At 53.8% G+C, this 26237-nt stretch overlaps 1 protein-coding gene across 1 annotated transcript in view; it reads right to left on the bottom strand.

Moving 5' to 3' along the window:
- Nucleotides 1–26237, bottom strand: part of PREX1 (phosphatidylinositol-3,4,5-trisphosphate dependent Rac exchange factor 1) — a 205085-nt gene that overhangs the window by 111476 nt on the left and 67372 nt on the right. Inside the window, exons 2-3 of the mRNA XM_075528620.1 lie at nucleotides 8039–8110; nucleotides 4394–4516 (exon numbers count right to left, since the gene is read on the bottom strand). Coding sequence (XP_075384735.1) covers nucleotides 4394–4516; nucleotides 8039–8110 — 195 coding nt within the window. The remainder of the gene's footprint in view (nucleotides 1–4393; nucleotides 4517–8038; nucleotides 8111–26237) is intronic.

The raw sequence follows: 26237 nt of genomic DNA, 5'->3' as shown, positions 1-26237 counted from the left end.
TGGCCTCAAACAGGTGTCGTGGCGCTTTGATAAGTGAAAGCCAGCAAACAGAGGGAGGGCCTGAGAAGGGCCCAGTGTTTCCTCCAACCAGCTCTGCATCGCTCCCCAGGCTGACCTGCTACCCCACAGCCTCAGCCTCAGCTCTTGGTCTAGAACAGCGGTTCTCAACCTTCCTAATGCCATGACCCTTTCATACAATTCCTCGTGTGGTGGTGACCACCCCCCCCCCAACCATAAAATGATTTTCATTGCTACTTCATCACAGTTAGGAACCACTGGTCTAGAGCAAGGGTCAGCGAACATGAGACAGAAAAGCCTAGCCTGTCCCTCGCAACAAGTTGAAAATTATTTGAGAGCCATAAATAAATGCTTTGCAAACAAATGAAATCACCACTAGCTGAATAATAGCCTTTAAATTGTTTTCAGTTCACTTCAGAGCCACGTGTAATGAAAGAGCTGCCCATGGCTCGGGGGTAGAGTGTGTCCCTGGTCAAGAACATTTGCTGTTCTTCCCCCCCCCCCCCCCAGCACCTATTCCACTTCCGGAGACCTGCCGCGCCTTCGGCATAAGCCAGCTGAGCACGTGGCCCACAACATGCCAATCATAGCCCTCCTTATCCTGACAATAGTGGCCCCAAGCCCCAAATTGGGCCGATAAATGCCCACAAGGACTTGTGTCTGAATTATTGGGAACAGGGGCTCTCGCTGAACTATCAGTGAGGAGCCGGCAGGGTGTCAGCTGGCACTGGTGAAGGCCACCCTGCCACCGCGTGAGATGTGCCCACCCCACTCCCAAGAAGGAAGCTAACCGAGAAAAGCCGAGCTCAGAGACAGAGAAAGAACACGCCCTGAGAACATCATTGGGGCGCTTCATCCAGCTACGCCTGAAGCCAATCCCACCCACCAAACATTTCATTTGTCTGCACCAAGAAAATTCCTTTTGCCTAAGCCTATTTGAGAGGGGAAATGAAGTGGCCCCAAGCCTGACGAGGGAACAGGACTCCCTGCTTCCACCTGTACCATGGAAGGCTGAGCCAGTAATCAGGGACGAGTCTGTTTCTTCTCACCCGCCAACCCCAACCAGGGGGCAGTGCTGGCAGGACCCTGGTGACATGGGCGATGGAGCTCCATGAGGAGCCCAGACAGGAATGCTGTGATGGATGATGGATGTCGCCAATGGCCAGGCGGTCACAGGGTTGCCATTCCTCACCCACCCATCCCTTGAGCCCCCTCTCTGACACGCTCTGCCAGGTCAACCTCTCCTTCAGCCTGAAGAAAGGGCAAAGGTCAAGGTTTGGGGGTCTTGGAGAAGTGCCATTTAGCCAAGGAGAGCATCCCCTGCTCTTGGAAACCAGGCCCCGCCCACTCACTCTGTCCTTACAATCTGGCCTTTCTTGGCGCCCAGCTCCAGGGAGGCCTCAGCCTGGGCCCCTGCAGAGAAGTGGATGCTGCGGCCTCCGGGGGCCTGCCCAGGCTGTGGGTGTTTGGTCAGACGAACCAGCAGCACTGGGAGCACCCAGAGGTGGGGAAGAATGAGGAGCTCGAGGCTGTGGGTGTGAACGAGAAGAAAGCAATGGAGGGGGACCACTGCCCACGGAGGACAGCTAGGGGAGGGAGCCTCGCCCCTGGGAAGGCCTCTGGATTGTCAGAGGGGCAGGTGCTATCCACAGTGCCAGGGTGGCACTGGCAGCTCCAAGCTACACGGTCCACAGCCAGAGAGCCCGAGACAGCGGGAAGGGAGGGCAGAATCTGAGTCTCCACTCAGGAAGGGATTCCCCTGTCCAGAGCATCATTTTTCTCTTAGCATAAGGAGAAGCCAAAAGGAGTCCCAGTGGGGGAGTGGCTACAAGTCTGGCTGCTCATTGTAAGTCGGCACTTTGAAAACACCAGCTGCTCCGAAGGAGAAGGTGGGGCTTGCTGCACCGGTATAGAGTGGCAATCTCAGGAACGCACAGAGGCAGTTCTCCCCAGTCCTATATGGTTGCTGGGAGCTGGAACTGACTCCTGGCAGTGAATTGGGTTTGGGGTTTTGCTTTGGTCTGCGGGGAGCAGGTATTCCCTGCTGCTGGCTGGGTGGTGTCCCTGGGCAGGTCTGTCGGTTAGGCCCCGCCGTGTCTTCATCTCCTGGACAACTGTCCCTGTCTTGGGGGCTCTGTTTCTGATTACCACCTGACCAACCAGATGCTTCCTGGACCCTGGGCACCCAGACAGAACCTACATGAGCCTGGAACCAGCCAGCACCCAGGAGTCCCTTCCTGGCACCAAGTAAGGGGAGGAGTTATGGGAGAGGCCTCCAGAGATGGTGGTCCCACAGCCCCAGAAGCTGAGAGGCTGGCTGCCAATGGCTCTAAGCCCAAATGCCTCCCAGGGGCTGCTCTCGGCCAAGGAAGCCATCTGCCTGAAGCTGTCCACCCCTAACCCCTGAAACGTCTCGAGGGCAGTGACAGGCCACATCAGTTCCAGAGCTACCATGGCTCCAGAAAGCCTAGTTGCAGAGGTGCAAACTTCAGCTGCCTCCCAGGATCCACCTGCCCATACACACCTCAGCGTCATCTTCCAGAACCCCAAGGCACTTAGGGAAGCTTTAAAAAACCTCAAAGCAGAATTACAGGCTGCAAGCAACACCCCAGGAGCCTGGGGAGTAGGCAAAGGAGGAGTGGGTGAGGGGAGCTGGGTTAGACGATTTTAAATGAAGAGACACTGACTCACACCTAAGGAAGCAGGCCCCTTTCTGTACTGTTCCATTACAACAAGCAGGGGGAGAGAACAGCAATCTGGGCCACCACAAGTTCATCTCCTTTTGCTTGTCATTTGAATAACCGGAAGCCTAGGACAGGCTTGGGCTCGGCGCCTTAGGTAGGCAAGAATTTGTAGCCAAAATAGGCAACGCAATTTGATTTCTCTCGCTTATGTTCAGAGTTACCTTAGAAAGGGGGTGGGGAGCATCAGGAGCTCAGGCTGCATATAGTCAGTCCTGCCCAGTCCATGCCAGCCCATGGCCACCCTGTACACAGCAGAACGAAGCACAGCCCGGTCCTTCGCGGGCTCACCATGGTTCCCAGGCCCGAGCCCGTTACTGCAGCCCGTGTCAGTCGGGCTCCTAGAGGGCCTTCCTCTCTCCGCTGCCCCTCCCCTGTCGAAGGCCCAGGAATCCTCAACCCCAACTAACGCCACCAGACTCCTCACTAAAGCAACGCCGCCCCAGCCATCACACGAGGGGGGAGTTCATTTAATTTAATGTCTGACCAGAGTGACCCACGAATCATGTTATAAATCTTTAGACTGACAGTGTGGGTTTGCTTTGTTTGTTATGGGGTTTGGCTTGGTTTTGAGTCACAAATTTTTCATTTCTAATCATGATAGAAATTTCCCTTTTTAAGTTTTTATTTTTAACATCTTGTGTTTTTATTTTTTTAAGTGCATCGTTTTCTGACGCTTCAACTAGGAATAAGCAGATGCTGAGTGAAAAACGGCAGATTTAGTACGTGTGTTCACTGCCACTGACAAACACTGGGTTTTTCCTGAGGTTACTGTCAGCTGATCCAGCTCACGGTGATTGCACAGGCAGCCCCATGATCCATGGGGCTGTCATCGCTGGTTTTCAGCGGGAGATCACCAGACCTTTCTTCCTCATCTTTATTAGTCCGGAAGTTGTGCTGAAACCTGGTCGGCATCACAGGAACATGCAAGTCCCCACTGAGAGACAAGGGGCAGGAACCGGACCCAGGTCTCCATGTGAAAGAGACTCCTAGCACTGAGCCATCGCCCTCAAGAGAGCCCAAACCCCATCTCTTAGAAAACAAAAAATACACTTTAAAATAGACCCAGCGCTGACACCAACAGAGCTGTGACTCTGAATTGAATCGGCCTCCCCTCAGATGTCCTGCCGCTCGAGTGGCAGGCACAGCAACTTGGGCTGACTCCGATCTCCATGCTGGGCAAAGAGCAATGAGAAAAGTCCCATTCTACTTGGGGAAAGCACCCAAGGGCCAGAGGCCCTTGCTGGCCAGTGGGTAACCCAGCCAAGACTCATACCCATGCCAGTCTGAGCCTGAGCCCCTCCTCTTGGCTACTAGTCTTCCTCTGGTCTTCCTGTGCAGAGGGCTTTGCCAAGCCAGGGGTCAGGGGAGGCCCTGGAAGCGGTCAGTCAGGGAGGGGCCCTGAGGGAAGGGAGACCGCATTCAACCTGACAGTGAGACAGAGAACAGCAGCTAAAATAAAATTCCCGAGCCTGCCTGGTCCCAAGCCACTTCCATTGTTCCTGGGAGGCCGAGCCCTCCCAGACAGGCTCCAAGGGAAGCTGGCAGAGGGGGGCAGCGCAGGCACCAAGGGAGAAAGAAGCCCGCTTCCCCAGAGCTGCCAAGTGGGATAGGGGTCAGGGCATTGTACTTACGAATTTCAAGAAAACATTCCCAAGTTCGTGCTGCGACTGGGGCTCCGGATGTAAACAATATTCCAAGGCAGCCAAGAAATCCTTGTGAACCTCCAGGATGTCTTCGAGGTTGGAGAACAGGATCTGTGAGGACGGGGCAGGCCAGCGTTGGCGTTAGCGGAGGCAGAACCCAAACTCCCTGCCACGTCGTCCAGGCCAACTCGCGATGAACGACAGGACGGGGTAGACCTGCGCGTGGGTCCCTGAGACTGCGACTCTTCGTGGGAGTAGAACCCCGACTTTCTCCCAACAGAGGCAGAGAAAGAGAGCGAACTTAAGTGTGAAAAACAAAACTGAGTCAACCAATCAAAGTGCACAGCCTCTGGTGTGGGTGAGGATTCAGTGGAGAGAGGGGGAGCGATCACAAGGATCTACCTAGAACCCCCTCACTGGACAACAGAAAAGTGGGTGAAGGGAGACGTCAGACAGTGTAAGACATGAAAAAATAATAATAATTTCTAAATTATCAAGGGTTGGGGGGATGAGGAGCTGATACCAAGGGCTCGAGAGAAAGGAACTGTTTTGAGAAGGATGATGGCAACAAATGTACAAATGTGCATGACACAATGGATGGGTGGATGGATTGCCCCAAATAAAATGAATAAAGAAAGAAAGAGGGACATTCTCATGCATGGGGACCAGTTTGTGACTAATATAACCAGGGGTGGGGAGGGGAGGGGGGCTAAAAGAATGGCCGCATTGTTAGGAATGTGACAGCATTTCTTGTCTGTGGCCACTAGCTCTCACTATGAGGTGCTCTGGTGGCACAGGGGTTGAAACGCTTGGCTGTTAACCAGCGGGTCAGCGGTTAGAACCCACCCCAGGGTTAAAACAAAAAGATGGCTATGACCTAGTGAGCCGCTCCCGTGAAGATCACAGGGCAGGACAACGCTGCGGGGCAGCTCTATCCTGTCCTAGAGGGCTGCAATGAGTCTGAGCCAACCTGATGGCAGTGGACAAGCCTCACTTCACATAGGCCTGATGGCACAATGGCTAAGCCCTCGACCAGATGCCAGAAGGTCAGCAGTTCAAACCTACTAGCCACTCCATGGTAAAAAAAAGACCTGTGGTCTGCTCCCGCAAAGATGACCCTGCTGGAAACCTTATGGGGCAGTGCCCCACCCCAACAGTAGATGTCTAAGACATCAACACAATAGCAAGGGGATCCAGGGCAGGGCAGAGGCAAGACATTTACTAATTCTAAATACAGAGACAGGGACAGCCACTCTGAGAAAGAGACATCGGAGCCAAGTGCTGAGGAAACGAATGCCCCAGTAAAGTCTGCAGAGTGAGATGACCTGAGGAGGTCACTTCAAGACTGCTGCAGAGCCCGAGGTGGTCAGAGACCCTATGTTCTCTCCCTGTCACCCCGGGAGACACTGGTCATATGAAGGGACTGGAAGACGCACCCTCACTGTGTGGTCAGTGCCTCTATCTTCTAATCTAGCCCACAAGGCTGAAAGTGCTTACGTTAATAGCGTACCTAACAGGCTCTACTTGAAGAAAGAATGGCAACAGTCACCAACAAATGCCTGTCTCCCGAGTGGGAACCCAAATTCCAGGAGAATCCATGTCCATTAAAAGACAGGTACAAGAATGGTCCAACATTCCCCCAAGCTTGAAAAGATCCCAAGAGCCATCAACAGGAAAATGGATCAGGAGCTTGTGATATGCTCACACTGTGGAATACTACACTGCGGTGGAAAAGGACGGGTCACAGCTGTATCCAGCAACATGACAAATCCCACAGGCATGATGCCAAGCAGAAGTCGCTGGACAGGGACGAGCTGGTACGCAGGGCTTGCCAGCGGGCCCTGCTAACCAGTGGCACTACTGGGGAGGAAGTGCAGGCTGGTGGGAGGCAGCGGGGAGCCTGCTAGGGGTGTGAAATGTTCTCTGTCCTCGCCTCATCCTGGCTGCCCAAGTGTCGTCACATGGGGGAAAGCATCATGCTGCTTATTTGGGGTCCATCTTTGCCCTTTACTGGAGCCCTGGCAGCATAGTAGCTTACATATTGGGCTGCTAACCACAAGGTCAACAGTTCCAAACCACGGGAACAAGACGAGGCTTTCTACTCCCATACAGTGTTACACTCTTGGAAACCACAGAGGCAGTGCCACCCTGTCCTCTAGGGCTGCTATACATCATCATCGACTCGATGGCAGTGAGTTTGGGTTACGCCCTTTACTGGGATAGCTCAATAATAAAAGTCATTTTGAACGTTATAGTAAGTTATCATTCAAGGCTGCAATAAATTGTATATGGTAATAGATAAATAGGTGCTCTGTACGTATTTCCTGGCTGATAAAGCATGTGACTGGATGGGTGCAGGTTGCTATGGGGACAGTCAGATGCCTCCCAGTGACCTGGCCTCGCCATGGCTGCTACATTAGAGCCCATGGCTGCAGCCCTGGGTTGACCCATCTCAGGAAGGTCTTTCCTCTTTTGTGCTAACCTGCCACCTAAGTACGATGTCATTCTCCAGGGACCGGTCCCTCCTGACTCAATCAAGATGTGTAAGACGAAGTCTCGCCCTGCCTGCTTCGAAGGAGTATTCTGTTCTGGCTATCCTTCTTCCAAGAGCAATTTGATCTGGCAGATCATGGTCCACTTCACCGACACCATAATTCACCCGCATCAAATCTTTGGTCTTCTAATCCATTGTCCAGTTTTCGCTTTCATGGAAGCGACTGGAAAGACCACGGCTCGGGGCAGGAGCACCGTCACCCTCAGAGCCACTGCTTTGCTTCTCCACCCTTTCAAGAGATCCTGAGCAGATGTGTCCAATGTCTTGCACTGAATGGGTGTACAAAATGCTTAAGGCCCAATTCCCCAGGGAGCAGTCATGGGTGACCTCGGGCAGGTCTCCTGACATAAGGAAACCTCGGTTTCCTTTGCCAAAAGTCTCCACATGCGAGGCTACTGGCCAGACTCACTGGGCTATTTGGGGGCAGGTCTTTCCTGGCTCTCTGGAGCCCTCTGTAGGCTGTGAAACTTGGGCATCGGCCAGTCAGCACCACCTCTGCCCTCACCCTGCCCTGCCCCCCACCTCTGGGCAGGCCCAGCAGCCCCCAAAGGCAGCTTCTTCCCAGACCATGAGGCCACGGGAGAAAGCCCAGCCAGGCGGAGCAGGCCTGCGCCAAGCACACAGAAGGTCTATTGATGTACTCGCAGAGCTCCCGAGAGTCAGGCCAAATGGCAGCCGGGACCCATGACTCATCAGTCCGGCCAACACTCGGCGCCCTGTGCAGGGTGGGGACCGGGGCTGCCAGGAGGGCACTGGAGAAGCCAGGCTCCCAGGGCCCAAGGGGAGGGATTTTCCATGGGCTCTTAGCCAGGATCTGCTGCAAGGAGCTGGAAAGACAGGGTGGTCGTGGTGAGCAGGGAGGTGGGGGCTGGGTGGAGTGCTGCTGGTCCCCACAGCACAGGTTGCCCTTTGAGCCGGGAGATCTCGAGGGGCTGCAGGGAGCACAGTGAGAGCAAGGCCAGCTGACAGTCACATGACAGGCCTCCCCTCCTCCTCTCTGAGCCACTGCAAGGTCAATGGAGATGGAGAGCCCCCCGCCCCCGGCACCATTCCCCCCCACCCCACCCCCAGGTTCATACCTTGACATTCTCCTCTGTAATGCCCTTCTCCGCAGAGTCCGCCACATTCTGCCGGATGCGATGCAGGAAGGCCTGGAAGAGAAAAGAAGGGTCAGAGGTAAGTGTCCCTGTCTCCACTGGTCCTCAAAAGGACATAACGTCAAAAGCCACCTGGCCAGTAGCGGGGTACAGGCAGGGGAAGGGGAACAGCCTACTTTGCTGACATCTTCAACCATCAGGACATCCCTCCCTCCCACTCAATGCACAAGTATTTACTGAGCATCCCACTGACCAGCCCCGGTGCTGGTCCTGAAGGCCCTGCCGTGAACAGAACTGAGTCTCGGCCCTCAGGCATCAGGCCCCAGGCAGGGGGGTGGGGGTGTCAGGCCTATGTCTTCTCAGAATACAGTCACCACCACGCCCTTTCTCATCCTCCCCCACTCTCCTTAAAAGGTAACTCCTACATAATAGCATTCACATGTTTAAAAGGAGCCTTAGTGATGCACAGGTTCAGGCCCCCACTAACAGCTGACTTAAAGGTCGGTGGTTCAAGCCCACCTAATAGCTCTGCCAGAGAAAGACCCAGTGATCCACTTGCATGAAGATTGAACATAAACTCACCACCACCAAGTCATTCTGATTCACAAGGCGAGGTGGGACTGTTCTTGTGGGTTTCTTTACGGGAGTAGAAAGCAAGCCTTATTTTCCTCCCTCAGAGCAACTGGTGGGTTCAGATGGTGGAAACCTGAGGTTAACAGTCCCATGTGCCATCTACTCGGTCATCGGGGTCCCCCACAACAATGTTCACCTTGGAAAGCCTAGGGGTCAGTTCTCTTCCATAAAATAAGGCCACTTCGAGTCGGAATCCACTCAGTGGAACACAACAAATTATATATGTGTGTGTGTATATATATGCTCATTATATTATAATTATTGTATATAAATAGTCAAAAATACCTGAAATCTTCCCCCCACCCGCCTGCCCCTGTCCACACAGTTCCTGCCTACGCCCCACAGCAGCCACGACTCCTCGCTTCCAGAGAAGCCTCGTGCAAACACACACACACACACACACACACACACACAGAAGCAGTTCTACCCTGTCCTATTCTAGGGTCACAATCAGCTGGAATTCATCTGGTGGCAGTGAGCCCTGGTGACATAGTGGTCAAATACCGGGCTGCTACCAGCAGGGTCTGCAGTTCAAAGCCAACAGCCACTCCATCAGAGAAAGACTTTCCTACTTCCCTAGCGTGACAGTCTCAGAAGCCCGCAGGGGCAGCTTTACCCTGTTCTACAGGGTCTCCATGAATCAGGATCGACTCGATGGCAGAGAGCTGGGTTGGATTCGATAGTTCACCCATAGGCAGATAGCAGTCACACAGGAAGTCAGAAGTCCTCATGGCCCAATGTGATTTGGACCCACCCAGCAGCTCCACTAGAGAAAGGCCTGACCACCAGCTTGAGTGCCAATTCAGTTCCATCACAAGGGGCCACTGAGAGTCAGAACCAGGACACCCAAGAGCAGCCGCCTGTGGACACACCTTCCAGGCTCCACTGGCATCCTGGGAGCTTCCTGGAAGGCCCAGGGCCCTGCTGTCAGGGTTTGGGGGACAGACTCTCGTCTCTCTGAGATGTGACAATTCACAGGGAGGGAGCCGTGGAGACAGAGGGGAAGGGGGGCATGGCATTCATTTCCCAATCCTGTGTGGGCCAGAGAAAAAACAGGCTGGCCTCGGGTTATGAATTCCCTGTTGGGGGGGAGGGGCTCAGGTGCACAGGGGGTTAAGCACTGGGGTGCGAACTGCGAGGTAAGGGTTCTAAACCCACCAGCCAATCCGTGGGAGAAAGCCGGGGCTGTCTGAGCCCATAAAGGTTCGCAGTCTCAGTAACTCCATGGGCCACTTCTGTTCTGGCTACAGGGTGGCGATAAATTGGCCCAGAATGGATGGCAGTGGGTTTGGGGTTCTTGGGTTCCCCAGTTTTTTTGAGTGCTGGCAAACAAGTCATTTCCTTGGAGGTGGTAGGAAAACAAACGTGAAAAGCTCCGAGACAGTGGCCCGGCACTTGGGATGGGAGGAAGAACTCCTGTAGGGCCCCTGGCGGGCCGGGGTGGACAGCACACAGTCCACAGTGGTGGACAGCATACAGTCCACAGTGGTGGAGGGAAAGAGCCGAGTGGTGCAGGCGGCATGCCCTGCAGTCCGTCCCTGGCTCAGGGCATGGGCCAGGTTCGTATGCAGCAGACATGTGTGACACCTGAGAAGAGGAAGCACAATCCCGGGCAGCTTCAGGGCCCCCTGAACCCCCTGGGCTGTCAGGCACCCAGCTGCTGCAGCTAATTATAGCACGGGGCTCCAGTGGGCGCCACGGGCCATGGGTTCCTATCGCAGAGCTGGCTACGGTTAATAAAGAGCCCGCCTCATCCACCACGCTTGTCTGGGGAGATCTTTGAGAATGGGAGATGGAGGGGGGACCCGGCACCCCAGGGCCAGAGAAGAGAGGAAGGCAGCCAGGGGGAGGCAGGTCATCCGAGACGGCTGTCAGATCCTTTCTCTCAGCTGTAAGTGTCCATGGCTGTTTCCAGGGCCCACCTGACTGCCCACCCATACAGGTCCCTGGCAGAGAAAGAAGTCAGGGAAGTAAGGGGTGGTCACCACCACTGCAGGGGTCCTCAAAGGGCCAGGTGTATGCTGATGAACCCCAGTTTCTATCTTCTGCCTGACCTTATCCTCCTGCATCCCTTCTCCAATCCTGCCTCATTCCTCCCAGCTGCAGACTCAACAGCTCCACAGGGCTCTCCCACAGGCCTGTCCTTCAGGATCTCCCACCAAATCCCATCCCCAGGTGCTCCCCTGCCTGACGAAAGAGCCCCCTCACTCTCAGGGGCTCTGGACAAAACTCCAGAGTCACCGGGTCACCTCTCGGACTCTCCACACCCAGTGTGCCTGCAGACTCTTCACCTGCTCCCTCAACCCCTGCTACAATCGGAGGACTTCTCACCACCTCCATGCCAGCCCCTGCTCCTACCTACACAAAAGCAGTTTCCCTTCCCTCATCACCCCAGATCCTCAAAATCCCATTCTCTGCACATACCAGAGGGAGCCTTTGAGAAATGCAAATCAACTCCCTAAAATGACTGCTGAAGGCAAATGTCTGCATAAGCAAATGTGGTGAAGAAAGCTGATGGTGCCCAACTATCAAAAGATATAGCACTTGGGGTCCTAAAGGCTTGAAGGTAAACAAGCAGCCATCTAGCTCAGAAGCAACAAAGCCCACATGGAAGAAGCACACCAGCCTGAGTGCCCACAAGGTGTCGAAGGGATCAGGTTTCAGGCAACAAAAAAAAAATCATATCATTGTCAATGAGGAAGGGTGCAGATTAGGGTCCCAAAGCCCATCTGTAAGCAACTGGACACCCCCTTACAGAAGGGTCACAGGGAGGATACAAGCCAGTCAGGGTGCAGAGTAGCAACAATGAAACATACAACTTTCCTCTAGTTCTTTAATGCTTCCCCTCCTTCATGATCCCAATTCTACCTTACACATATGGCTAGACCAGAGGATGTACACTGGTACAGATAGGAACTGGAAACACAGGGAATCCAGAACGGATGATCCCTTCAAGACCAGTGCTGAGAGTGGCAATTACAGGGAGAATGGAGGGAAAGTGGGGACAAAGGGGAAACTGATTATAAGGATCTACATAGAACCTCCTCCTGGGAGATGGACAACAGAAAAGTGGGTGAAGGGTCAGACAGTGTAAGACATGACAAAATAATAATAATTTATAAATTATCAAGGGTTCATGAGGGAGGGGAAAGGGGGAAAGGGAGGGGGGAAATGAGGAGTTGACACCAAGGGCTCAAGTAGAAAGCAAATGTTTTGAGAATGATGATGACAACAAATGTACAAATGTGTTTGACATACAATGGATGGATGGATGGATTGTGATAAGAGTTGTACGAGCCCCCAATAAAAATTATTTTTAAAAGAAACACAAATAAGATCATGTCATTCCATGGCTGAGGGCTCACTGAGGCTTCCCTTGGGACTTACAAACAACCGAGTGCACAAACCCAAGACTGAAGGCTCTAGAGCGGGAGTGGGGAACATCCGGGCCAAGAAACCGTGGACACCAGCTAACAGCACATGGAAGGCTCACCAAAGGGAAGCCCTTCCAGCCAGCACAGTCGCAACTCATGCTCCCTGCCACCGAATCCATGCCGTCTCACAGCGCCCCTAGAGGACAGGGTAGAACTGCCCCGGTGGGTTTCTGAAACTGTCACTCTTACAGGAGTCATAAGCCTCATCTTCCTCCCTCAGAGCGGCTGGTGGTTTCAAACTGCTCACGTTGAGGTTAGCAGCCCAATGCGTAACCACAACTCTGCCGTCACATTGGGAGAGAGCTCATGAAATGCTTGACCAGATACAGCAGGGTCACGTAGACACTTTAATTTTGTCTGGCCCGTGTATGATGCTATAAATACCCAAATGGGCCCTGGCCTATAATAGGGTCCCCAGTCCTGCTACGGCCACCAAGCTCCGGTGGTGACCTGACTTCTACGGACCTCTCTGAAGGGACCTCCCAGCACTCCCACCTTCAGCCACAGCCCCACCCCCAGTTCCTTCTGCTCTCTGCCCCGGGGCTTCTGCACATGCTGTTTCTACACAGGTCCTTCCTCAGCCCACTCAAGGACAACTTCTTCTCACTTACCAAGTTCAAATGTCACCTGCTCCATGAGCTCCTCTTGTCTTTCATGTGCTTACCACCTACCCACCGTGCTTAACGAGCCCACTGGAGAAGTGAGGAGACTAAGGTTAAGTGAACAAAGAGCAGTCCCTGAGGAAACGGGCTGGGACAAGAGCTTAATCCCTGACCCAGCAACCAAGTCCACACTGGGCCACTGAGCTGGTTCCTCCGTCCTCTCTCCACTGTGTGAGTCCAGGAAAGTTCTCTGAATCGACTCTACCCAAGTGTAGATCATGGTGAAGCGGTGCCTCCCTTGGTGAACGAAATAGGATCGCATGAATGGGAACTCTAGGACAGGGCCCTTCCTGGCCTCTCTTGTTCACAGCTGTGTCCTGAGGGCTTGGCACGCCAACATCAAATCCACAGGTGGAATGTGCCTGGCGCAGGGCCTGGCTCATGGCGGGAAACTCCAGCCTTGCTTCTGAAAGAAGGATGAGGAACAGGGATAGGGGCAGGAGTTCCTAGAGGATGCTGTCATTGAACTACCACTGCTGCCGCCAGGGATCCGAGTCTCCAGCCTCCCCAGACTGGAGGGAGACAAAGGCTGCTGGCCCCCCACTCAACAGGGAGGGCAGGAAGCTGGGAGTGCGGCGGCAAGGCTGGCCTAGATCGGGGCTTCCTGTCCCTGTTTCTTCACACAAATGCAGCTTCCACTATTGTGCAGGGACAATAGGTGGTTTGAGCCACCCACGAAGGAGCTGCAAACAGGCCAGCATGATGGGGACAACAGGCAGCTCGTGACCAGAAAGAATGGGCAGGCAGGGCTCGGGCCCAGCCGTCATGCCATCCAACGCCTGCCAGGCTTCTCCAGGCCGTGCCGCTGCCCTCTGCACAGCACTGGTAAAGGGACCCCGTGGGCAGCTCCAGGACCTGACAGCTTTGGACACTCGACCCAAACCAGATCTCCTCTAGATAGCCCCACCCCAGAAACAGAGCCATTCTCAGCCATCCCCCTCCACCCAGTCTCAGGGTCTCTGCCCATACAGCACCCCTGCTTGGACCATCACCCCACCCACATCTTCCCAAGGCCTCCTCCTCTGTGACTCTGATACTTTTGAGGACACTGGAAAGGAGAGGGCAAAAAAACGGGGCAAACACTCACAGACTCACCCACTACCCGGCTTTGGCAAATCTTCCTACCATGTCAAATTTGCTTTAAACCATCTTCAAAAAGAAAGCCCCGACCAGGGGAGGTACAGACTGCAGACCTGAAGTGGACACAAGGGAGGCCCTGGGGGGAGCTGGAATGTTCTCTTCCCTGATCACAGTGGCAGTTAACCCAAGTGAGTAACATGGGGAGATCATCCCTGCTACTGTGTGTCTATGACACCTTAAAGTGAAAGAAAGAAGAAATGAATCGGTACAGAGAGTGGTGAGCCATTCATGTAGTGCCTTCCTCCCTCCCTACGAGGTACTCCCCCACCTGGACCTGGTGTTTCCCATCCCCGCACTTGGCTCTGCCAGTTGACTTCACAGATGGGAATCGCCAAGCCAGACAACACTGTCCTGCGTGCTTCCAGCATCAACTACAGATGACATGCTTCCTGCCCCCTTCTTTACCCAATCCACACTGTTGTCCACATCCACACGCACCTGCTAGCTGGACCCCACCCCTTGGTCCCCAACTTCCAGCTGCCATGGCTCCCGTCTCCTGGCCTGAACCCTCTCTTCTGAACAGGGCAGGCTGGAGATACTCGGAGAGCAGCTGTCAAAATGTGACGGACAGAAGGTGGCCTGCAAAGACAGATGAGGAAACCAAGGCCCATATTCTGTGCCATTTCCCAGAGTGCCCTGGTGGGACTAAGCAGGCAGTGGTAACAAACCTGCTGGAATAACAAACATTTCTGCTTCTTCTTCTTTTAGTTAATTATTTTATTGGGGGCTTATACAACTCTTATCACAATCCATACATACATCCATTGTGTCAAGCACATTTGTACATTTGTTGCCCTCATCATTCTCAAAACATTTTTTCTACTTGAGTCCTTGGTATCAGCTCATTTTTCCCCTCCCTCCTCACTCTCGCCTCCCTCATGAACCCTTGATAATTTATCATTATTATTTTGTCATATCTTATACTGTCTGACATCTCCCTTTACCTACTTTTCTGTTGTCCATCCCCCAGGGAGGAGGTTATATGTAGATCCTTATAATCGGTCCACCCTTTTCACCCCACCCTCCCAGTATCACCACTCTCAGCACTGGTCCTGAAGGGATCATCTGCCCTGGATTCCCTGTGTTTCCAGTTCCTATCTGTACAGTGCACATCCTCTGGTCTAGCCGGATTTGTAAGGTGGAACTGGGATCATGACAGTGGGACAAACAAACCTTTTTTTATTCCCTTCCTCTCCTCACTTGGCTCCTACCCCTTTGTCCCAAAGAGCTACTTGCCCTTGAAACAGTCTCAATGGCACAGATACTATGTAGCCATCACCATGCTGACCATCATTTGAGTTGTTTCGAATTTCCTTAATACAATGCTACAATGTGTCAGCCTGCTGGGGCCCGGTAGGCACCTTTCTCTGGATGGATACTTAGTCTACTGGAATGCAGCCGTACAGCTTCTCCCTGGGTGATAGCTAGGCTTCCTGCAGCTGGGTGAGTTCCTCTAGGTGTGTCTACCTAAGTCTCCTGAGGCATGGGGCAGTGTATACCTAGTCTCATGGACACAGGTGAGCAGATGCTTCTAGGACTCTAGGTGGGTGTCTGCATAGCATAGCTAGCCGTAGTTGAGGAATAGGGTCAACTTGATTAGATGATATCAAACATCTCCCCAAAGCTGCCATCCCAGTCCATGCTCCAGCCAGCAGCAGCTGTGCGCACCCACAGCTCCACAAGGCAGACCGACACCCACGTGCTCTCCTGCACTTGTGCAGTCAACAAACGCGTGTGCAGGCCCACAAAGCCCCATGAGAAGTTCAATTGATTCCTCACAGCCAGCCTTCCAGGGAGGCATGTGGGTCCTATTTTACAGCTGAGAGCTTGAGCAACCTAGCAGAGGTCACCCAGGGCTATCTGATTTGTGTGTGCTGCTAGAAGGGGGGCCTGGAGAGGCTAGTCACTAAGCTTGTGCCTCAAAGGTCTCCACGGTTCTCAGAGTTCTGCACTGAGCGGGGAGGCGCTCTAGGATAGATTAGGAATGTCTGCCAAGAGTAGGGGAGGGGGGGGCATGGAGGGGAAGACATGGGATTGTGTGCCTGCCACTTCCAGGAATATTCCTACTCATCAAGAAACCCAGAGAGCTCGAGAATGGCCTGAGGTCAAAGAGCAAACTGGTGAGAAAACTCAGATCGGAAAAAGCCTGGTCTCCAGGCGCCCTTCCACACCTTGTTTAGACAAGTGGTTCTCAACCAGGGGACCCCAGGCAATTTCAAGAAACAATTTCAGTTGTCACAAAGAAGGGAGGGGGCTCTCTATAGTACTATTCAACCTCCCACAATGCATAGTCAGCCTCCCCAAGAAAGAATTGCCTGGTCCCAATGTTAGCAGTGCCAAGAGTTGGGAAGACTGGCTTTTGAAGAACTTCTTAATTAAGGTGAGGGCGGGGGTGTTGGGTGTTGGGTATGTGTGTATGTCGGCAATCAACATGTTTCCCTAGCCCAGGAGGCTATGTCTGATGGGTCCTCTTCCCTCCGCCCTCACGGGGCTGCTCCCCACAGCACTGGCAGGTCACTGCCTCACGTTTCAGATGCAGGAACCGAGGCCCAGAGCAACAAAGAACGTAGTCAAAGCCACTCAGCTAGTACGTGGCAGAACTGGGGTTCAAACCTAAGCAGTCAAGCCTGGTCCCATGTCCCCAGCCCGGCCCCAACAAGCATGCTCAGTGAGTAAGCATGAATAACCAAACCACAGAAGTCTTCAAAGCCGGTAGCAGCTGCCCTTTGGGAGCCCCCTGGGAGCCTCTATCTTTCTAGAACCTGTGGCTGCATGCTTGGGAGAATAAATCTCTCCCCAGAGGTTTAAAAGGGGGGAGGAGGCGGACAGAGGCTTCAAGGCACTCTCTGAGACAGACACCCACAGCCTGATAAGTCGGGGAACATCTCCAAGACACATCCTATGCTGGCCCAGGGACACCGCAAGGCAGACAGAGAAACCCAGGAGGGGCAGGGGCCAGCTGGGAGTGAGAACAGGGGGGAGGCGCCTGGATCATCAGAGAAAGCCAACCAAACGGGGTGCCTGTATCCTCTCTTCTGATGAGGTCCCTCTATTGCACCTGCCAGACACTGCGCATCTTCTTTTGTTTGGGGTAATTTTGTTTTGTTTTTTCACAGACTGAAGGTTTGTTGAAAGCTAATTCCACAATAGCGCATGTTCCCTGCTGGTCTCGATGTCACATTTTGGTCATTCTCAGAATACCTCCAACTTCTTCGTCGTGAAATTGGCGTCCTTAACAGAATGCAGTGGTGCTAGTATGTGCACGCAAGCTCCACACCAAACTCACTACCGTCCAGTCCACCTGGGCTCCTACCGACCCAAAGGGGCAGAGGAGGACAGCCCCGGTGGCTTTCCAAGATTGTAACTCTTTCCAGAAGGAGAAAGCCTCGTCTTTCTCCCTCTGAGGGGCTGGTGGTTTCGAACACTGACCTCGAGGCCAGCAGCCCGATGTGTAACCACTATGCCACCAGGGCTCCAAACTGGGAAGTCAAAGGAAGCCCTGTGCTGCCTCCACTGTCATGCCCTAAGGCAGAACCTGCTGTGACTCCGGGGTCTGTTTGCAACTCTCAGCTGTCCTTGCACCAAGATGTGCCCCAAGTGCTGGTCAGTGGATTGGAGTCCATAAAGAAGGGCAGGACTGGGGGAGATGGGGGGTGGGTGGGTGTGGCTTCTACTCCTCCTCCTTCCTACAGCTTGGATTATACCTGTGACACTCGGAGGCTAAGCAGCCATCTCGTACCATGAGGTCGAAGCAAGGTGCACTGGCTGTAAGAGGGGATTGGAAGAACACAGAGGGTGCGCATTTCCCTGAGGAGCGTGAAGCCACCATCCCTGCCCTGGGCTGCCTATAAATGCATAAGACAGAAAAGCATTTCCATCTTAGTTAAGGGACTTTCTCTGCGATTTATCCTTAGCTGCTACACCTGAACCCTAACTGGGAGAGTGGAGGAGTTCTTGGTGGTTTCAACACGGCATTTGTTTGTTTTCCCCCAACTTTCTTTCGACAATGCACATGATGCTTCTGAATCCAAAGTCATCGTTCTCCTCAATTAGGTGAGGGCTTCTCAGTGTAGCAGGCTCTCCCTCTCCCGCCCCGACAATGGCTGCCTCAGCATCTTGGAAGGGAGTGGGTCCTTCTTCCAGAGGGGCGTGGATCCCTGTGCAGGGAGAGAGCGGTGGCTGGGACATGAGCGGGGACACAAGCAGGAGAGCGGAGGGGACATTTCTGCCACTTCTCTGTGCTGATTGTGAAGCCAGCAAGGTCCCAAGGGAAGGTCCCAGCCTTCCTGGTCCCCCACAAGCTGGCCGGGGGAGCACATGGGCACATTTCTTTCTCCTGCCTGCTGTCATCACCCGGCCCAGGCTGCAAGGAAGACCTCTCCGCCCATCCGTTCTCAGCAAGCCCATCCTTTCGGGATTCCACATTCAGTCACAGGAGAGAGGATGGCATCCCTCTTACAATCTGGCACGCTCCCAGAGCACACGATGAACTCTCCATGTGCCGTTCTACTCCAAGGAGCCCGGTGGCACAGTGGTTAAAGCAGCTGGCTGCTAAGAACCCAGAGGTCGGTGGTTCAAACCCACCATGTAGCTTGCACGGGAGAAAGATGGGAGAGTTTACTTCTGTAAAAACGACAACTTTGGAATCTCTAAAGCGTCATTATGAATCAAAATCAACTCACTAACAACTGTGTGTGTGTGTGTTTTTTTTTTTACTTCTACTAGGCCCTCACAAATAAAGGCTGAGTACTCAGCTGTTAACCACAAAGGTCAGCAGTTTAAAATCACCAGGCTCTCCAAGAGAGAAAGACAGGCTTTCTACTCCCAGGAAGTTACAGTCTGGGAAATACAGGGGCAGCTCCACTGTGTCCTTGGGGGTCGCTAGGAGTCAGAATCGACTTGATGGCAGTGAGCTGGGAGGTTTGGGAGCCGGTCCACTGGAGAAAGGTCGGCGAGTCAGCTTCTGTAGCGCTGACAGCCTTGTGGCGTATGCTCTGTGGGGCAGTTGTGTTCTGTCCTAGGGGTTTGCTGTGAGGAGCTGGAATCAATGAGACGGGTTTTTATTAAAACCCCAGTTAGGGATGGGGCTTTTCGGTTATTAGCGTTGGGTCTGTTTTAAGGCAGTCTTTGAGCTACAAAAAGATCAGAGTAGGCAGAGAGGGGGGAGAAAGATGCCAGGTCACTCACTGAAGGGCACTGAGGGACAAGAAGCTAAGAGGCAGACCCAGAGAGGAAGCCTTTTCCTAGAGCGAGCAAGGGAACTCAGACGTCTAGTCTCCTGAACTGGGAGAGAGTGTGTTACGCGGGGCCTTCCGGCTGCAGCAGCACCAGAGAACCAAGCACCGCTGCCAACACAATGAAAGCTGGACTGTCACGGTGAACGTATCTTGGTTTCCATGTCAACAAAGCACCGCTGAAGTAACGTGTCAGGTGGACTCAGAGCTATGTAGGCAGAGAGGATGGCACGTTTTAGCATCGACCAGGGCGAGGAGTCTTGGGCTGGTTCCCCCAGAACTGGACCGAAAAGGAGAGGGCAATAGGCCAGGGGAGGGGCTCTAAATGAAGGGCACAATCTCAGGGGAATTACCTCCATGGACAACTCAGGCTCTGTCCCCTTGGGAAGCCCTGGAAGGCAGTGAGGAGCAGGCTCCTCAGAGGGACCCCTGCAGGGGTGAGGGGGCATTCAATGCCCAGCAGTGTGTGGTTGAGAGCGTTGGCGGGGCAAGTCCCTGCACTTCAGGTCTGCCCCACGAGGGGCAAAGTGGCTCTCTCTGTCATGAGAGCCTCGTGACAAGCAGCTCCGCTAAAGGGGCATGGGTGCTGCCACTGTCAAGTGCCCTGAAGGGGCTGGAGTGACAAAATGGCATCCCCAAAGAAATGGGGTTTACCATACAGTGAGAGGAAACATTTCAAAGGGCGGCATCTGCTTGCATCCAGCTCAGAGGCCAGGTCAGCAGAGCAAAGGTCTCACAGGCTGGGAACTCTCGCTGCTGGGATGCTGACACCTGTCGTTCCGGGCAGACGTGATGGTCCCAGGTATGCACCAGAATGGCCCTCCTGGTTAAAATCACCGGAACATTTCTGATCTGCCAGGAAACGTCTCTCAGCGGGAGAGGCTGGGTCAGGCACTGAGGCGGCCAATGTAGGGAACCCACGAACTCTCGCACCCAGACTCTTGTAAAAGGCACCCTGTGCTCTCGTAGCTCACCTCCCTTCTCAGCCGTCAGAAAGGCACCATCCCACGTGTTCAGAAAGCAGGCTATGCGAACTCTAGCTCCTGGTTCAAACCCAGCCTCTGCCTGTTTTCTGCTATGTGACCTAGACAAGTGGGGCCAGGCCTCTGTGCCTCGACCATAGCAGGGATAAGCATCATGAAATGGCAGAAATCATCAGCTGTGAGTTGAGATAGACCAAGTGCTTAAAACGCAAACTCAAGCTCCGGCTCTGCTGCATCTTATGAGCGGTGTGACCTTGAGCAGCTCACTTGGCCTCGCTGTACCTCAGTTTTCCTATCTGTGAAAATGAGGGCCTGTAGGACAGATGACAGTGGGACTGCAGAAACAGACATAGACAGCATATGGTTGGAACGAGGCAAGAGTTCAATGACACTAGAATGTAGAGGGTGTCTCCAGGAATTCTAAATCCTGCCAGAGATAAGGGCCTACTAGGTCTCCTACAGAAACCTCAACAACTGAGCCAACCCTTTGTAGACCGCCTGCTCTGCCAAGACACTTTCATGTCACCTGGTAGCATTTTTACTTGTGACTGTTAAGTTCTCTCCCTTCCAAACAGCCCCTGCTTCCAGGACTCCTGGGGCAAGCAAGGAGGGGAAATAAAAGGGAAAAACAACAAAAAAGCTCACTGCCATCAATTCCATTCTGACCCGTAACTAATCTATAGGGCAGAATGGAACTGCCCCCGTGGGTTTCCAAGGCTGTAAATCTTTGCGGGAGCTGAAAGCCTCATCTTTCTCCCAAGCAACAGCTGGTGGTTTTGAACTGCTGACCTTGCAGTAGCAGCCTGATTCAAAGTCCACTAGGCCACCAGGGGTTCTTTTAGAGTGAGAGACAGGGCATCCCTATAAGCGGTATGGTCATCGTCATCACCACGCAAAGCCTTTTTCGGCACTAGCAGCTCATTTCCCACTGCCTCTCTCCTCTGCTGTCAACCAGGTGACCTCAGAGCCCGAACCCATTTGAGTCTTTTTTCTAGGATAAAGAAAGTGGGAAGGGAGGCAGTTGCTGGGGTTTAGGCAAAATGACTCCGGTAACTTTGTAACACTGAAGACTTCTTGAAAGAAGTGGCCCTGGGGAGAATGGGGGCAGGGCCTAGGGCAGGAGAGATTGGCTGGTCTCATCAAGGGCAGAGAAAATTGCCAGTGGTTAGATTCCAGGAGAAGGCCCTCTCTGGGTACTGTCCACCCAACTAATATCACCTGGTCCTACTGTGTGCTAGCCCAGAGTTAGGGGCTTCAGACACAGGCCCGAGCTGCCCTGCTGTGGAGGGACTCAGCTATTCCCGTATTTACCCACTGGGTCCACAAGCATTCACTGTGGACCTACTATGTGCTGGGCACCTGCTCTAGGTGCCAAATCTTACTAAGCCCCTGCCCTCATGAAGCAGCCGTGGAGACAGACTGTGAATCGGTTCCAAAGTAAAGCTGCCAGGAATGGAGGAGGGCCTAGCAGGAAACATAATGTAGGATGAGGGATACAGTCGAAAGATGGATGGGGCATGGAGCTACTGGCTCAGAGATGCTCCGGCCCTAGAGCATCCTGTGACTGGAGGGAGGGAACCTGCCTTCCGGCATCTGAGGGAAGGGCATTCTGGGCGGAGGGAGCAGTCAGGGCAAAGGCCCTAAGGCACTTTCAGACCTCCCAAGGTCACCCTAACTAAATTACCCACTCACTAACCACCACCACCACCACCCCTGCCCCTTCCCACCCCCCCACCCCCCTACCCCGCTCTATTATTCTTCCCCAAAGCTGTCATCACGGTTATTCCATGTGTCCATCTATCAGTGTACCGGGCATCTGCCCGGCCAAGGTCAGCTCCAGGAGGGTGGCAACTTTGTCTCTCTTTGTCATCCTGTGCCCTCAGCCCTGTGAGTCCATCTGGTCAGTCATCAGGCTCACATTGTCCCTGTGCAGAGCAATATGAGATCCTGCGCAGTCCTGAGACATGACCATGATAGGCATGGACCAGACTGCATAGCCCCCCCCAGGCTTTCCCTGGCTGGTGTTTGGAAGAGGATTGCCAGGCCTTTGTCCCTGGTCACACCGGTGGGATGTGTCAGGGAGGGGCTGCGCTTCAGAGAGCTTTTGGGGACTGGTCTTCCAGAGGAGGACCCCCCCCCCTCAGGCACTCCTGCGTGGAATGGAGCGCACCTCTTTCAGGGAGCAGCCGAGCATGGGCATGTCCACACTGCCCCGTCACAAGCAGCCAGCACATGGGAGACCTGCCCTAAGTAGGTGCTTCATGGATCTGTCAGTCAGTCATCCAGAATGGAGTCCCCTACTCAACTCCAAAAACAAAACAAAACAAACTCTCAGCCCATGTCAACCCAGAGCGACCCCAGAAAACTGCTTACTGCGAGAAGAAAGCCCCATCAGCCTCCTACAGAGCGACTGGTGACTCTGAACTGCCATCCTTTTGAATCACAGCCCAATGCATCACCATGATGCCACCAGGGCCCAGGCTGAAAAAGGTGCCTAGCTCTCACCCAGCCCTATGCCACATCTACCAGAGGAAGTGAAGCAAACCGGACGTTGCCACACCTATGATCTGTGGCCCCCTGCAATGGTGGGGTAGGGGCGAGGCCCTAGAGGAGAAGCAACCCTCCTGGCCACACACATATTCCTTCCACAGAGATTTGGGGCTCACACGGGCGGCCACAGGCATGCCGTGCTTGCCTGCAGCAGACTTTGAAGAAATTCTGGGCAGTCCTGCATAGGCTTAAATCTCAGGTTCCCAATCCCAACATCTCTGCGGAACACATGACATAGTCTCAGATGCTCTCAGAACCTGGAAGCTGGTGCCCCGAGTGGCAGGTCCCATCTGGACCCCAGGAGGGTGCTCCTCTGTGCCCTGGCACCCAGCGCCTGCATGTGAGACCCCATCCCCCATTCCAGACAGTCATGACAAGCTGAAGCTGGTCCCTGTTCTTCCCCAGCCTAAGACAGACATGGCCAATAAGGGATCGGAGTCTTCCCTACACAGGATGTGCTAGATTTCTGAGCCCTCACTAGGGCTGCTGGTGCCCAACTCACTGCCATCAAGTCAATGCCAACTCTCAGCGACCCTAGAGGACAGAGGAGAATGGCCCCTGTGGGTTTCTGAGACTTACTGGACCAGAAAAAGCCCCATCTTTCTCCCAAGGAGAAGCTGGGGATTTTGAACTGCTGACCTTGCAGTTAGCCCCACTGGTCACCCACGGCATCCCCAGGGCTCTGTGAACAACGGTTACGTTGATCTGGAATTCACAAGCCATGCAACACACCCGCAGGACATGCAATGTTCAATAGCATGTACTATCGTCACCTGGTTACCCAGCCATCCCCATCATCTACCTGAAGAACATTCCCCTCGCCCAGCGTACTCCCCTGTGAACCGGTGCCATCTCTGGCCACCCATGTGACAGAGAGAAAAGCTCACAGAGGCACAGAGAAGCCAGCAAGTGACAGCCAGAAATTAGACTCAAATATATTGGGCTCAAAAGCCACCCCATCCCCTTTTCTCAAGCATATTGCACAGCAGGGATTCTCAACTGGGGGTGATTTTGTCCTTCTGCAGAGGATACCTGGAGCAAAGGTAGCTCGATATTTACTGGGTAGAGGCCAGGGATACCGCATCCTTCTATGCTCAGGACACCTGCACCCCCAGCCCTCTCCCCCCTACAAAACATAGTGATTGGGCCCCAACCCATAATGAGTACTGAGACTGAGACCGCCCCTCAAAAAAGATACCCCAGTTCCCACTGACTGGCCCCCTGTTTCACAGTGGGAAGAACCCTGTGCCTTAAGGTTTCTCAGAAGCAGGTTATCTGGGAAGCCTCGGCCTGTGCAGGGACTCCCACGTGCACCAGTCCGTGCACAGCGTTATCTGTCTGGGCCCGTTAGTTACCAGCATCCCCCACGCTGAGCCGGACTGTGTGAGGGGGCGGCAGGCAAGAGAAGCCCAGAGTGATGTGTGACTGGGAACTGGGCAGCTCAGGGTAGGATTTCCCACCGGAATGCACGGACAAAGGGAGTGCAGTCACTTGGGGGCCCCAGGATGCAGGCAGGGCACCATGTGTGTCCCAGGTCCCCCTGGCTGTCTGCGGTGGGACAATGAGCCTGCATCCAGGCTGGGCAGGGCTGACACTTGACATCCAGAGACAATGGCCTTCAAGAGGCTTTGTTTGAGCCTGGTCTTACTTTTTTTTGTTTTCAATCTCCCTAAACAATTGTGCCTCCATTGGTGGGTGAGCCGCCCCCTCCCCCACCCCACCCCCCCTCGGGCTTGGGAGGGGCTGTGTTTGGAAGGTCAGAGAACAATGCACAAAAGTGAGAGACTGTAAAAACAGTGGCCTTCAGGGAAGTGGCCCGGGGAGAGGCGCCATCTGGGAGGTTTCCTCTGATGGACTTTTCCCAAGCTCCTGCCCCAGCCCCTGGGAGCCTGCTCCCATGCTGCTTGGGGAGCGGTCATTCTGTTCCCAGACAACCTCGGCACCGTTTTATAGAAAAGGAGATGGAAGCTCAGGGCCAGCAATGTCCAGGCACTGCCCTTTGGCCACATCCTCTCTGCCCTCCTCTGGTGCTCTCCGCTGCTTCCCACGCATGATGAGGCCACTCTGGGGCCCAGCGCGTCTTCTGTAGCCAGGAGGTGAAGGGTGGAGGGCCTGCATAGAAGCAGCACAGAAGGGCTGCGGAAGCCCTGGGCACAGCTACGTAACAATGATGGCCCCAATTATGGCCACCTAAGTCCCCAGAACCTGGGACTGTGCGCCCTTACGTGGCAAAAAGGCCCTGCAGATGGGATTAACGTTGAGGCCCTGAGATGAAGAAACAAACGTGAATTACTGGGGCAAGGAGACAGGGCAATGGAGTCGCAAAACTGACTTCTGAGCCCAGGATTGCAGCTGTTCTTTGAAAACCAGCCTCCCTGGGACCACCTGAAGGAACACCCACCATCCTGCTGACCCCTTGGGGTCAACCCCTGGCAATCCACTTTGGACTTTGGACCTCCCACCCTGGACACTAATAAGTCGGCGTTGTTTAAGGCTACCAAATGTGTGACCCTTTGTTACCACAGCCAGCAGAAACCTCTGACCACCTCGCTTGAAACGCCTGTGTGAGGACAGAACGTGCCTTCACATCTCTGTTGATCAGAGCTCAGCACGAGCCCCCGCCCCCCACCCCAACGGAGCAGAGCCGGGGCGGGCTGGAACCCAAAGGGACCACCTTAGTTTTCTGTCTTACACATTTGCCACTTTGGATGGACGGGGCGCCGTCTGACTGCTTTCTGTTAAATTAAAATTTTAAAAAAACAACCAAGCGCACTGCCTTTGAGTTGATTCTGACTCAGACCCTGTGGGTTTCAGAAATGGTCACTCTCCAGGACAGTAAAAAGCCTCATCTTTCTCCTTGAGAGCCACTGATGGTTTCAAAATCCTGACCCTGGGGTTAGCAGCCCAATGCACAACCCATTACACCACCAGGGCTCCAGCCTGGCCCTCTGTTAGTGGATACTATTTGACTTTTCCATCTCTGACAGGTTTCTGCCTTACCCAAGTTGTGGGTTTCGCAGGTTTGATTGTACAACTGACTATGTGCAAATATCATTCTACAGTGCTGCTAGCTGGGCACCTCGTGGGTCATTTATTGGTCGCATAGTTGTTGTCAGTTGCCATAAAATCAGCCCCCCCCCCCACCCCACTCATGGTGGTGCCTGCAACAGGAAGGGAAACACCACCTTCATGACGGGGTCACGCTGCTGTGTCCCATAGGGTTATCAGTGACCGGTTGTCAGCGGCAGATCACCAGGCCTTTCTCCCTGGTCTCAGCTGAAAGCTCCACTGAAACCTGTTCAGCACAGAGAAGCCGCCACTAAATGCTGGTGCCCTCTGTGCTTGAGGAGCACAGAACCACAGAGCACACCAGCCACTGAACCACCTCCACGCCTGCCCCACCGGAGCTGGACCTTCACCCTGCTGGACAAGACTGCTCAATTCATGATGCTCTCCCCATCTGACGCCAACTTGTTTAATCTGCTTTATTTCTCTTTCACCTGTCAAGACATTTTGGACAGACGACGGAAGGCAGATGAATGGAC

This window comes from Tenrec ecaudatus, chromosome 12, assembly GCF_050624435.1.
Source record: "Tenrec ecaudatus isolate mTenEca1 chromosome 12, mTenEca1.hap1, whole genome shotgun sequence".
Lineage (NCBI taxonomy): Eukaryota > Metazoa > Chordata > Mammalia > Afrosoricida > Tenrecidae > Tenrec > Tenrec ecaudatus.
This window is presented reverse-complemented; position numbering and strand designations above follow the sequence as displayed.